Source organism: Microcaecilia unicolor, chromosome 9, assembly GCF_901765095.1.
Source record: "Microcaecilia unicolor chromosome 9, aMicUni1.1, whole genome shotgun sequence".
Classification (NCBI taxonomy): Eukaryota; Metazoa; Chordata; class Amphibia; order Gymnophiona; family Siphonopidae; genus Microcaecilia; species Microcaecilia unicolor.
The window spans coordinates 202,088,086-202,101,942 of record NC_044039.1 but is presented as its reverse complement, the minus strand read 5'-3'; the positions used below and the strand labels follow the sequence as shown (position 1 = coordinate 202,101,942).

General features: G+C 43.9%; 1 protein-coding gene across 3 annotated transcripts in view; it reads right to left on the bottom strand.

The window, feature by feature from the left end:
• ATG2B (autophagy related 2B) overlaps window positions 1-13,857 on the bottom strand; it is a 194,844-nt gene that overhangs the window by 65,145 nt on the left and 115,842 nt on the right. For all 3 annotated transcript variants that reach the window (XM_030214373.1, XM_030214374.1, XM_030214375.1), the window contains exons 25-26: window positions 13,633-13,725; window positions 2,125-2,195 (exon numbers count right to left, since the gene is read on the bottom strand). In XM_030214373.1, the coding sequence (XP_030070233.1) occupies window positions 2,125-2,195; window positions 13,633-13,725 (164 nt within the window). The remainder of the gene's footprint in view (window positions 1-2,124; window positions 2,196-13,632; window positions 13,726-13,857) is intronic.

Genomic DNA, 13,857 nt, shown 5'->3' with positions numbered 1-13,857 from the left:
ATATGGTAACCCTATACGGCAGGCAATGGAGGGTTAAGTGACTTGCCCAGAGTCACAAGGAGCTGCCTGTGCCGGGAATCGAACTTAGTTCCTCAGGACCAAAGTCCACCACCCTAACCACTAGGCCACTCCTCCACTCCTTTACTGCCTAAAACAGCATTTTAAGTGTGTAAATGGGCTCTTCAAAAAATAGCTTACATCTAAAAGTACATGTAGTGCAAGTTGGTCATATTTTTACAGTAGGGTGATCAGGGGGGAAGTAAAGGGGAGAATGGATGAAGTTATGTTTCTCACATGTATATTATAAAATACATCTGCAAAGTAAGTGCTAACATTTACAGATGTTCTTAAGCAGCTGTAATTTCTGTGTCTTCAACCTAAACACAATTTCTAAAAGATTTGTGCTAGTATTTTAAAAAGACACGAAGGACCTTATGTGGAGGAGTAGCCTAATGGTTAGAGCAGTAGGCCGAGAACTAGGAAAGCTGAGTTCAAAACACATTGCGGCTCCATGTGATCATGGGCAAGTCACTTAACCCTTCATTGCTTCAGGTACAAACTTTGATTGGGAACAGGAAACACTTGAATATAAAACTTGGCTTGAGCTACAACTGAAACAATGCCATGACCTAAATCCAAAATCCCTGCTCTTCCCTATGCACCTTTCTGCTCTATTAACCTAGGTGCCCTGTCATAAAATTAACCTCCTAGAATCCTGACAATTTTAAAAGAAGCAATATCCATGCTCAAAACCCCTGTTTTAGGTACATAAGTCGTTTTTAACATGATCTCCCCTCACCCTCCAAAATGTATAAAGACAAAAATAATTTACAAGAAATCATGATAAATGATTTTTTAAATACCGTATTTTTCGGACTATAAGACGCATTTTTTCCCCCCAAATTTGGGATGAAAATGGGGGGGTGCGTCTTATAGTCCAAAGGTAGCGATTTCCCTCCCTCCTGCCCTCCCCCCGAGTTCGGGATCGCCCTCCCGCCCTCCCCCCGAGTTCAGGATCGCCCTCCCCCCCGGCCCTGTCACCACTTCTCCCCTACTCACATCACGCGATCTTCCCTGGTGGTCTAGTGACGTCGGGGCAGGAAAGAGCCCCCTCTTTCCTGCCCAGCGCGCTGCTCTCCGTCCTCCTGTATGCAGCCTGACGGTCTCGGCGAGATTCAAAATGGCGGCCGAGACTTCAATTCTCGGCAGCCATTTTGAATCTCACCGAGACCGTCAGGCAGCATACAGGAGGACGGAGAGCAGCGCGCTGGGCAGGAAAGAGGGGGCTCTTTCCTGCCCCGACGTCACTAGACCACCAGGGAAGATCGCGTGACGTGAGTAGGGGAGAAGTGGTGACAGGGCCGGGGGGAGAGCGATCCCGAACTCGGACAAGACGCACCGGAGCACCTAGGTTTTAGAGGAGGGAAAAAGGAAAAATTTTTTTCCTATTTCCCTCCTCTAAAACCTAGGTGCGTCTTATGGTCCGGTGCGTCTTATAGTCTGAAAAATACGGTAAACCAAATGCCCCTTTCACACAGCAAAACAAAATTCTGATGAACTTCGAGCTTTACAGGTACAGGAGATTAACACTAATCCCTGATTTTAAAAAATATTTTAAATTAAATATGGACTAGCAAAACAGAAAATAACGTTCCTGTCAATGAATATACTTAAACTCCACAAGAACAGCAAGTGGCTGGTTAGAGTGTCACATCTCTCTCAGCTCCTCTTCCCTTATTGTAATAGGTCAAGTTGCTAGGGAAAGGCTATGCGAGACAAAATAACATAAGAATTGTCCTACTGGGTCACACCAAGGGTCCATCTAGCCCACCATCATCAATACTTTCAAGTAGCCTAATAGTTAGTGCAGTGGGCTAAGAACCTGGGGAACTGGGTTGAATTCCCACTGCAGCTCCATGTGACCCTGGACAAATCACTTAACCCTCCATTGTGCCAGCTACAAAAACAAATTGTGAGCCCAGTAGGGACAGAGAAAGTACCTGCATAGAAGATGTAAACTGCTTTGGTAGTACCACAGAAAGGCAGTATATCAACTCCATAATCCTTTACCCCTTGACCCTTCATAGGATTCTGATATTTATCTATAACCTCGCTCTCTCTTACCTCTATTCAAGTTCACCGTCACTGCATTGCACTTCTGAGACAAATACAAAGCCACCTCATCCAAGATGATTCTACAGATAAAAAAGTGCATTACTGGAATATTCAAAGCAATCGTTTGCTTTAAAATGCTCAAGCAAAAAGCTTTCATTTAAGAATAAAAGCAAGTCATCAGGATAACTTATGTGTAAACACAAGCTCTTCTATTTATCTAAAAGACATTTTTAAAAATTGAAGGTTTTATCTAAAAGACATTATTAAAAATTGAAGGTTTTATCTAAAAGACATTATTAAAGCAGCTATAATTCAAGGGGTGTAGGGAATAAAGGAAACCCTGTGGATCATATTGGAAAGAGGAGACGGCACTCTTATTCAGACTGGTGTAATCTACAGACCTCCAACTCAAATGTAAGAACTGCATGTGATTTTGCTCAGATTATTAAATGGGCAGGATATAATACATTTTTAAATACATAAATAAAATAAACTGGACAGAAACTTGTGGGTAGCAGTGATCACTATACAGCATGGTTTGATATAATTTCTAACATGAAGGCATACTTTCAAAGCACTTAGACTTACAAAGTTCAATAGGTTAATATGGAAATCTGTATGTCTAAGTGCTTTGAAAATACGCCTCATAGTAACATAGAAGATGGAGGCAGATAAAGACTTGTACAGTCCATCCAGTCTACCCAACAAGATAAACTCATAGTATATGGCATGATGCGTGTACTTGATTCTGGTTTGTCCTTACTGTTTTCAGGGCACAGACTGCAGAAGTCTGCCCAGCAATGGCTTTACTTCCCAATTACTGGTGTTGACATCTAATCACTGCTAAGCTTGTTTGGTTCCACACCTTCTATACAGGATTCCTTTGTGTTTGTCCCACACATTTTTGAATTCCATTACCACTTTCATCTCCACTACCTCCCGCGGGAGGGCATTCCAGGTATTTACCACACTCTCCATGGAAAAGTACTTCCTACCATTACTCCCTCCCCCCCCCCTGCAAACTCAATTCATTTCCTCCAGTTCTACCACCTTCCCATCTCTGGAAAAGGTTTGTTTGTAAATTAATACTTGTTCAAGTCCTCAAGTCTTTCCTCATACATCTTGCAATGCAAACCCAATACCATTTTGGCCACTTTTTTCTGAACCACTTAGCAAGATACGGCCTCCAAAACTGAACACAATATTCCAAGGGGGCCTCACCGACAACTTGAACAGGCGTATCAACACCTCCTTTCTTCTATTGGTTATACTCCCCCCCCCCCCCCCCCAATACAGCCTAGCATCCTTCTGGCTGTGGCCAGCGCTTTGTCACATTGTTTCATTACCTTGAGATCCTCGTACACCATCACACCAAGTTTCCTCTCCTAAGCTATGCTTATCAATCTCTCTCCTCCTATCTGGTACATATCCTTTGGATTTCTGTACCCCAAGTGCATCACTCTGCACATCTTGGCATTAAATTTTAACTCCTTGGTAAAATAGAAACCTGAAAATATAATCCCTATAATTTAACACTATTCCTATGTGTGTTATGGTGTGATACAATAGTGCTCAGTGATCAGTGCTTGTTTGTAAGCCATTCAACAGCTTATGCCAGCGCACTAGTCCCCATCCATCATTGCACTACAGGTCCCTACTTTCCTTCCTGTGTGTGCCTCACTGTCTATGATGTAGTTTCACTCTCAGGACTACTTATTCCAAATGAATTACTTATCTCATTGATGCCCGTAGTAATCCACTGGGGATGTCGGGTGTACTAGTGTTCTGGATAGATGCCGCTTCTTTTTTTTTCTATAGTTTGCAAATTATAGGAAAAAAAAAAGAAGCGGCAGCTATCCAGAACACTAGTACACCCGACATCCCCAGTGGATTACTATGGGCATCAATGAGATAAGTAATTAATTTGGAATAAGTAGTCCTGAGGGTGAAACTACATCATAGACAATGAGGCACACACAGGAAGGAAGGTATAGACCTGTAGTGCAATGATGGACGGGGACTAGTGCGCTGGCATAAGCTGTTGAATGACTTAAAGACAAGCACTGATCACTGAGCACTATTGTATCACACCATAACACACATAGCAATAGTGTTAAATTATAGGGATTATATTTTCAGGTTTCTATTTTACCAAGGAGTATCTATATAAGAGGAGAAACCGAACGATTTAATTTCCCCAGAAGATATTTGTATTAAATTTTAACTGCCAGACAGTTAACCATTCTTCTAATTTTTGGAGATCTCATGGTTTCTACTTCCTCTGGAGTATCCACTCTTATTGGCTATCTTCGTGTCATCGGCAAAAAGGCAAACTTTTCCCTCTAACCCTTCAGCAATGTCTCTCACAAATATATTAAACAGAACTGGCCCCAGTATCGACCCCTGAGGCATGCCATTACTCACCTTACTTTCCTCCGCGTGGATTCCATTTACCACCGTGCTCTGCAGTTTCCAATCCAGTTCAGACTTCTCAGTTTATTCAGTAATCTTTTGTGAGGAATCGTATCAAAGGTTTTGCTGAAATCCAAATAGATTACATCTAGTGCATGTCCTTCATCAAGTTCTTTGGCCACCCAGTCCAAGAAATGAATCAGATTCATTTGGAAGGAATTTCCTTTGGTAAAGCCATGTTATTTTTCCACGTACTGCCCCATCCTCCTATGTATCTGAAACTTTCTTCTTCACACCAAGCTTCAAGCCATTTATTTAAGTCCTCTGTTTTACGTAGTTTTTCCTCTCTATTCTCACTTGTAGGGATAACTTCAGAAAAAGCAGAAAATCTGAACCAAAGGCTTGAGTCCTTCCCCAAGATTCTAGAAGGCTTTCTGTGCTCCAAACTTGCTGTTGGCCAGGTAGTTTGTCTCCAAGTGGATTACAATATCAGTAATAGAATCCTTACTCACTTCTTGGATCGCATTCAGTATTTGGTTGGTAATTCTGTAGCAGAAGATCTAAAGTGGAGTCCAGTAACACTAAACTCAAAATACGTCTTGGATTTAAAATACTCAGACTTCAGCAAAATGGAGAAGTACTTGAAGAAGGAGATGGCAAGACAACAGGCTAAACTAAAAGAGGTATCAAAAGAGCAATGGACCTTTTATAAGTAAAGTAAGTAAAAGCAAGAAAAAGAGGGAAAGAAAACCAATATGATTCTCCAAAGAGGTAGCTGTAAAAATAAAGGAAAAAAAGGTATCATTTATAAAGATACAAAAGGTCACAAAAAGCGGAACACACACACACAAAAACTACTACATAAAGCTGAAAAAACTAAAGAAAGAAATCAAGATAGCACAAGCACGAACAGAAGAACAAAATGGCAAAAGATGTAAAGCAAGTTGATAAAAGAGTTTTTCAGATATACTGACAAAAGGAGGGAAGGACAGAGGTGGAATTACAAGACACAAAAATACTGAGTCAAAGTGTAAAGATGAGGGGAAAGCAGAATTCAAGAGGTAAGCTCTAAAACCAGTTAAATACCTTCCCCCCCAATATTCAGCCAGCGGCTGTAGGCAATTTTTTAAACTCTGATCAAAGCCAGCTAAATTATGCCCCAATATTCAGGGGCAGGCCACATCTGGGTGCCAGCACTGAATATCAGGCCATAAATTTGGGCAGGCAGGCTGCTGGACTTGTGGGCCCAGCCGATATTCAGCCAAGCCTGCATAAGAATGGCTGCCGCGACTTTCAGGAAACTGCTGCTAGAGGCAGGAGCGATGGGGATTCGCTCCTGTCCCTGACACCCTGCTGTACTACCAGGGGGGTCAGGTAGGCCCCGGGGGAGAGTTATATTCTGACCGGGAGGTGGGGGTGGGATGGGGCCTTTGTTTGGGGGGGGGGGGGGGGGGGTGGGCAGTACAGAGTGGAGCTGCCCGGAGGAGGTGATGGTGTCGGGGGCCGCACTGCCGCGGGAGGGAAAAGATAAACGTTTTTTAAATGTGGGACCATGACCTGATATTCAGCCAGGGCCCGCATAAAGATAAGCGGGTGAATTTAGGAAGGCTGAATACTCCTGCATAAGTTCTGGCTCCTTCCCAGCATTGCCCCTTGATATGCCCCGACCAGGCCTCTTTTTTTTAGGGGGGGGGGATCCTGCCCGCTTAAATCACTTGAATATCGGCCTCCCTATTTTCAAAAATGAATTCATACTAGAAACAGACTAGACTCTAGAGAATAAAAAATCTCATTTATCCAGAGAAAGGGAAGTTACTCACCTGTAGCAGGTGTTCTCTGAGGAAAGCAGGCCAAGTATTCTCAAATGTGGGTGATGTCATCCAATGCAGCACATACTGCTTTAAGGAAGTTCTAACAGCGTCCCACTGCGCATGTGTGGGTGCCTTCATGCCTGACAAGTAAGCGTGGGTCCATCAATAAAATGACTCAGAAGTGTAGGAGGTACTCAAGCAGTTTTTGCGTAGGGTAAGAAGATCTAGGGCCTTGCCCTCACACTAGATAGCAAACCTTCGCTATTTAAAAGAATAACGTTTGTTAGTGGAATCTTTCCTGGAAGCAAGCAAGACTGGAGACACACTGAAGCAGATTCAAGGTTTGTAATTCTACACTATCAACATCCATGCCATGTGGCCAGGGACTGGAGATTGGGGTGCAGAAGAGACCCGTCGTTCTGTGAGATGAGAGTCAGAAAACAATCAGAACTTTACGGTTCTTCGGAGGACAACTCCAGAAGTGGGAACCAGATCTATCTCAGTGAGTAAGGGGTGATGAGGATCATAGTTCCCCAATCTTGCTTGAGTATCAGAAAGTCTTCTCTATGAGAGGTATGAGAGAATAGACATACAGAAGACCCTTCCCCCAGAGAAGGAGGAAGGCATCTGACGGTAGTCTGCCATGCAACCTGAGACTGGGACAGGACTGAGGTACTTTGATGTTTAGATGAGTGGCAAAAACATCCACTGAGAAGGGAGTGCCCTACTCTTGGAAGATCTTGCAAACTATGCCTATATTGAGAGACCACTCGTAAAGTTGGATCACTATGCTCAGTCTGTCCACTGAGGTCTTCTCCTTGCCAGTCAGGCACATGGCCCAAAGAACCATCCCGTGAAAGATAGCCCACTGCCAGTGGAGTACCAAGGGGGGGGGGGGGCGGTGGGGGCGGTCCGCCCCGGGTGCACGCTGCTGGGGGGGGTGCCGCGCACCTGTTGGCCGAGTCCATTCGTTCCCTCCCTGCTGCTCCCTCTGCGCAGAACAGGTTACTTCCTGTTCCGGGGCAGAGGGAGCAGCAGGGAGGGAATGAGCGGACTCGGCCAACAAGCACGCGGCACCCCCCCCCCTCAAGCAGGTAAAAATGCACCTGGGGGGGGGAGAGGGTGTAATTTCGTCAGTTGGGGTAGGGGTGTAATTTCACCGGGGGGGGGGGGGGGCCGCGCTGCACCCGGGAGGGGGGCGCATCGGCGATCCGCCCCGGGTGTCAGGCAGCCTAGGAAAGCCACTGCCACATCCCCACCACTTCATGACACAAGGGATCATAGTACATCACAACCTCGTTGTTGGTTTGAATGAGAAAAATTTGGTTCAGCAGCCAATCTCTGAAAGCCTTTAGAGCGTTCCAAATGGCCCTTAAATACAGGAGGTTGATGTGAAGATCTGTCTCTTGAGCAGACCATGTCCCTTGGGTATGAAACCCATCTGTATGAGCTTCCCATCCAAGGCTGAATGCATCTAGTGTCAATACCTTCTGAGGTGGTGAAATTTGGAATGGCAGTCCCATGGTCAAATTAAGCCAAATTGTTCACCAGATTAGGGAGTGAACTAGCCATGGAGGAACACAAATAACATCCATCAGGTTCCCTGGGGCCTAGGACCACTGGGAAGCCAAGGTTCATCAGCCCCCCCCCCTTAAATGGAGGCGTGCCATGGGAGTGACATGCACCTGTGGAGGCCATGTGGCCTGGCAATCTCAACATCTGCCGAGCTTGCTGCTGTGGACCTGCGAGGTGAGTACAACTACTAAGTCATCTACCGTCGCATATGGCCCGAGCTTGCACTGTATCTAGCTGGCCTCCTATGTACTCCAACTGCAGTACTGGGTGCAGGTGGGACTTGGGGTAGTTTATAAAGAAAGCTAGTAGCTCCAACACCCAAATAGTTCTCTGCATTGATTCCTGCGCCCCTTCCTGTGATGTGCTCTTGACCATCCAATCATCCAGGTAGGGAACACATATACTCCTAGTCTGTGTAGCAATGCTGCTACTACTGCTAGGCACTTGGTAGAGACGCAAGGCCAAATGGCAGAACACAATACTGGTAGTGGTGTTCCTCTACTCAAAATCCGAGATACTTCCTGTGACTGGGAAGCATCAAGATAAGGGTATAAGTATCCTTTAAGTCCGGACAACATAGCCAATCTTTTCCCTAAATCATGGGAAGAAGGGTGTCCAGGGAAATCATCCTTAACTTCTCTTTGACTAGGAATTTGTTCAGAGCCCTTCAGGTCTAGGATGGGGTTGAAATCTCCATATTTGTTTTGGCACATGGAAGTACCTGGAATAGAATCCTTTCCCTTCTTTCCCTAGAGGCAAGGTATTGAGATTTCCTTTACAAGTACCTGCTTGTGCTTGGACAATTTGGTGGTTTCTGACGTCAATAAAATGCATAACAGAAATGGACTATTTGAAGAACCCACCAGCTGGATGTTACAGGAGGCCACAACTGATGGAAACAAATTCAGCCTCCCTCTATCAGTTGGCCTTCCGGGATGGTTACTTGGACTGTGGTTATGCTCTCCTGGAGCCAGTCAAAAACTCAACCCTTGGTTTGACTGGGGAGGCATCTGGGACTTTTGGGTTTGTGGCTGATGAGGTCGGGACCACTGGAATTGGGACTGCTGAGTAGAGCAGGAAGGAGGTGAAAATCTACGCCTTTGAGAGTTGTAGGGTCTCTGCCTACACCAACTCGAGAACCTCCTAGTTGAGGAGGATGCAGCTGGAGGCTGCCAAGAGAGGGACTGGATGTATCAGTATGTTTTTTTTAATGAGGTCAGTGAATTCTTCCACCTTGTCTCCAAAAAGGCTGTCGCCTCGGCATATGGCTGCTAATCTCTCTCGAACCGCTGGTTCCAGGTCAGAGATACAAAGCCATGAGAGTCTATGTCCCCACACTCATGGCAGAAAGCCTGGACACGATATCAAAAGTGTCATAGGTGACCCTGCCCAGATACATTCTGCACTCCAGCTGCTCCTTGGCCAACTGGCAAAGCTCTATGGTCTGCTCCTGAGGGAGAGAATCCACATAACTGAATGTATTGCGTACCAGAGACTCTTCAAGTAAATGCTCACATAGAGCTGGTAGGTCTGGATGTGGGCTATGAGCATCCAGCCCTGATAAAGTTTCCTCCCAAACAAGTTCAGAGTCTGGGGGAGCAGAGGCATGAGTCCTGGGTCCCAGAATTTCTAGCTCAATTGAGGGCAGATTCAACAACCAAGGAGTGCTGAGGCAATTGCACCCTTTCAAATCCAGTAGACTTTTGGATACGTATCCATCTTCTTTGGCACAACCTACACTGAGAGGAGAGATTCTCAGTTCTTCATTAATGCATCCTTCAGGATAAAGTGTAACAAAACTCGGAACTGTGACCCCTTCCTTGGGAGGAGATTCACAGTCCAAGACTAATAGCATCTCAGCTATGGGCTCCTCCTCAGTCTCCAACTGAAATGGGACGGCAGAAGCCATCTTCTGAAGAAAACCAGTGAAAGAGAGACCCTCAGTCTCAAGATTTCTTTCCCGCTGACATTGGCAATATTATTTTGAGTCCTATACCTAAAAATACCTAAACTAGCCTAAGTTTAGTTTCCAACTACAGACCAGTAGCTTCAATTCCTCTTCTTGTTAAAGTAATAGAAGGACTTGTCATGAACCCACTTATGGAGTATCTCCAGCTTCATGCCATTTTGCATAGTTCACAATCTGGTTTTAAGCCCTCTTACAGGGCACGGATCAGGAAAGAGATCTCAAAGTGATAGTGTCTAAGGATCTCAAGGTGTGGTCAAGGCCAGAAGGAAGCTAGGCTGCAATGAGATGATCATAACTGACAGAAAAAAAATAGAAGGTAATAATGCCCCTGTACAAGTCGTTGTTGAGACCACATTTGGAGTACTGTGTTCAATTTTGGAGGCCATATTTTGCCAAGGACATAAAACAATTTGGAAAAAGACCAAAATGGTATGGGGTCTAAACCATAAGATTAAGAGAGGAGAGGAGAGGAGAGAAATGATAGGGTAGATATGATACTGACATTTAAATTCTTGAAAAATAGTAAGGAACAAAGCAACATTTTCTAAAAACGGAGAGGCAATAGAACTAGAGGAGTTTAAAACATCAGCAAATACTTTTCACAGATGGTGTGGTAGACACTTGGAAGGCTCTTTTACAGGAAGTGGTGCCAGAATTCAAAAGGGTGTGGGATTAACACAAAAGTTCCCTGAGCATTTCAACACACACACTAAAACAAATAACTCATACATTAAAGAATTAAAGGAAAAAATAAGAACAAGAGGCAAAGTGGAGGGGTGGGGGGTAGACTGCACCAAGCATCAGTTATAACCCTAAAGTGAAGAAGCGAGGGTAACCCAAGAGTCACAGGTACAAACCTACCTTTCTGGGCAGACTGGATGGGTCACGCCGGTCTTTTCATACCATCATTTACTATGTTTTAGTATTTTTAGTAATCAATAACAATTTTTTGATACTTTATTGTTTTTGCAGGCAAAGTACAGGCATTAGCATTACAATTAAAAAAAATCTCCATATTCCATTAACAATGGAAGGGACGGGTAGGTTAGGGACTATGGCTGAGGTACACAGAAGAGGGAATGAGAACTTACAGGGCTAGAGGTTGGTGGTGGGGGGGGGGGGGGGAAGGTTTGGTGTAGATAAGATGTAATATTGTCACGGGTCAAGGAGGGTGAGCCCTTGGGCCACAGATGAGTTGACGTTACCTAACTAACCTGGAGGTTAGGTAGGCCCCAACTGGCAGCAGATGAGTCATGCCCAGGCTAGGACCAGGGCTGGCCAAGTATACAGGTTCATCAGGAGTGTAAAGTAGTGTAACAGAGGCCACAGTAGATGAGCAGGTCTGGATGCCTACAAAGGTACTGAAGAGGCTCAAGAAAGTCCAAACAATTCCAAAAGTTAGAGCAAGCAAACAAAGACAGGAACTGGCCAGAGGTCAGTAGGTGGCTCTCATAAGAGCCCTTGGGAAGGGGAAACAGCAGGATGGACCCACTGGAGCAAGGCAGGGACAGTCAGGCAAGACTCAGAAACAAGGCAAGGAAGGGACACTGAACACTGGAATAGGGCTAGGCAAGGCAGGCAGGCTGGAGACATAAACCAGAACCAGGGCAGGCAATGTAACTCACACCAGGCAAAAGCTAAACCTGTTGCAATGGCACTGATTGAGGGTCAGGATTGTCCTTATATACACTAAACAGGAAGTGATGCCATCAGTTAGCGCCCTCTTGCAGGGCTATAAAAGGAAGTTCAGAGTTCCAGGAAGTAGAACAGATTCTTCTGGCATGAAATGCTGCTGGAGATCATGGAAAACAGGTGAGGGGTGTGTCAAATATTTGTTAATTGTTAATGGAATATAGAAAGAACAATTTTCAATCTAGCATTCTGCAAGGCTATAAAACAAAATAAAAATGATGTTTCTGTAATTTTGGTTAGTGAATATTATGACCTATAAATTTTCCTTCCAGCAGTGCCATATTCTCTTGCAGTGTACTATCAGAAAATCCATGGTTTTACTACCTAAAATATCTGCTCCAAATATTTTACCTCTGTCTGAAGAAAAAGGATGTAGGTATGTTAAAGAGCACCACCTGATTTTCACTGGTAGTGGTGATTTACTTTATTTGTATATTAAATGGTACTGGTCCTTTAAAAGGGCACCACTAAATATAAGAGATGAGTAGCCAGACAATTTTCATTTTGTGTTTTTTCCCATGTTGTTTATGGGAATTTTCGTTTTATTAGTTTTTTCTGGCCATTTTGTCAGTTTCTGATAATAGTGCATACTCTTTGGAAACAATGCATAATATTTCAGTAAGAGGATGCACTCTTGTCCAGAGTTTGCACATGTGGATTAGTTTGTACATGCACAATTGTTCGCATATGCATGGTGGTTGCACTATCAGGAAAGAATATTTCCAAGCAGTGTGCACTATTAATGGCAAATGACACAAAACATAAAATGTTGTGTCTATTCTACTCGTTTTCATTTGTTAATGACATGCAATGACATAGGATGTGTCACTGACATTTCCTATGCCATTGCAAACAGCCCATCCCTACTATGTGTAAATGGCAACTGCATCACGCCCCTTCTGTCACTCCCCAAACCCATCCTGGCAAGATAAAATCTAATCAGACTAAGGAAAGGCTTTTCTCTTTCTGTCATAGGTTTTCTTTTACTGAATGACTTATGAGCAGAAGTTATACTCAGAGCAGCTGAATTTCACCACTTTGCCTGAAATGTTATTGGCAATCCCCGGCACACCCCTAACCCCACCACCTAGCCTACGCATAGGTTTCAGACATAGAACACATGATGGCATATTCTATGCATAAAATTATGTGTACAACTGAGCCAAACTTTTTAGAAGACTTATACAGTCAGTTATAATAAGTTTTATTATCAAAGTGTTCAAAGAGTTGTCAGACATGGCAATTAAAAGCACCTTCTTTCTGATCAGATTTGTAATGACAACCAAACTAAGGGGCAACTCTACAACCGGATGCCTCCATTTAGACGCCCCAAGTTAAAGCCTATCTGGGCACCCAGATTCCGTTACAGAATGCTAGTGCAACCTGGTATCGGTACCCCTAACATTTATGCACCCGAAGTTATATCAGTCATAGACCTGATTTAACTGTTGCTGCATAAATGCAGCAGGAATGCACATAACTGATTCTGGTAAATTTTATGCATAACTGGGAGCCCTACCCTTGTTTATGGTTACACATATCCCCCCTTTACATTTATGCACTAGGTAAGTTACACGTGCCATTATAAAATAGCACTTAGATGCCCTGCTGATACTTTCACAAGTGTGCACTTGCACACTTAAGTCCTAATATTCTAGACATTTACATGTGCAAGGGGTGCGGGCACCTAGTTTATAGAATCACTGTTCACAAAAACAATCAACCACTACACGATCATATCTCATTAGATCTCAGAAACCAGACGGAGATGGGCTTGACTAATTCCTGGAATGGAGAATTCCAAGTATATGCAAATTTGCCATTGGGAGTGCTGGTTTTTTCCTTCTCAGTAAGTAATAAATCAATGGTTGACCGTGTTGTTATGTCAGATCCCTTCCCCAGCCCCCTAAACCCATCCTGGTAAGAAAGGCTCAGAAAAAGTTTTTTCCACTTCTGACATAGGCATTCTTTTACTGAACGACCCCTGCCACAATCCAAATAAAAGCCATAGTAACATAACTATCAGAATTATAATAACAAATAGTAATATGTGAGTACCGGAGAGTGGAAGATGATTTATCCAGAGCAACACTGCTGGAAATGCTGAACGTTTCCACAGTAAGGACAGACCTTGTTGGCAAATACAGGGGCCTAGACAAAAAGAAAAACAAGAATTCAAATTTCTCCACATATGATTAGCAAGTGCAATTATAGACCAAATAACTTTTTTAAAAGCGAACATGTTAAGAGATTTTTTTTTTCAACAAAGCCCACTGATCTGTT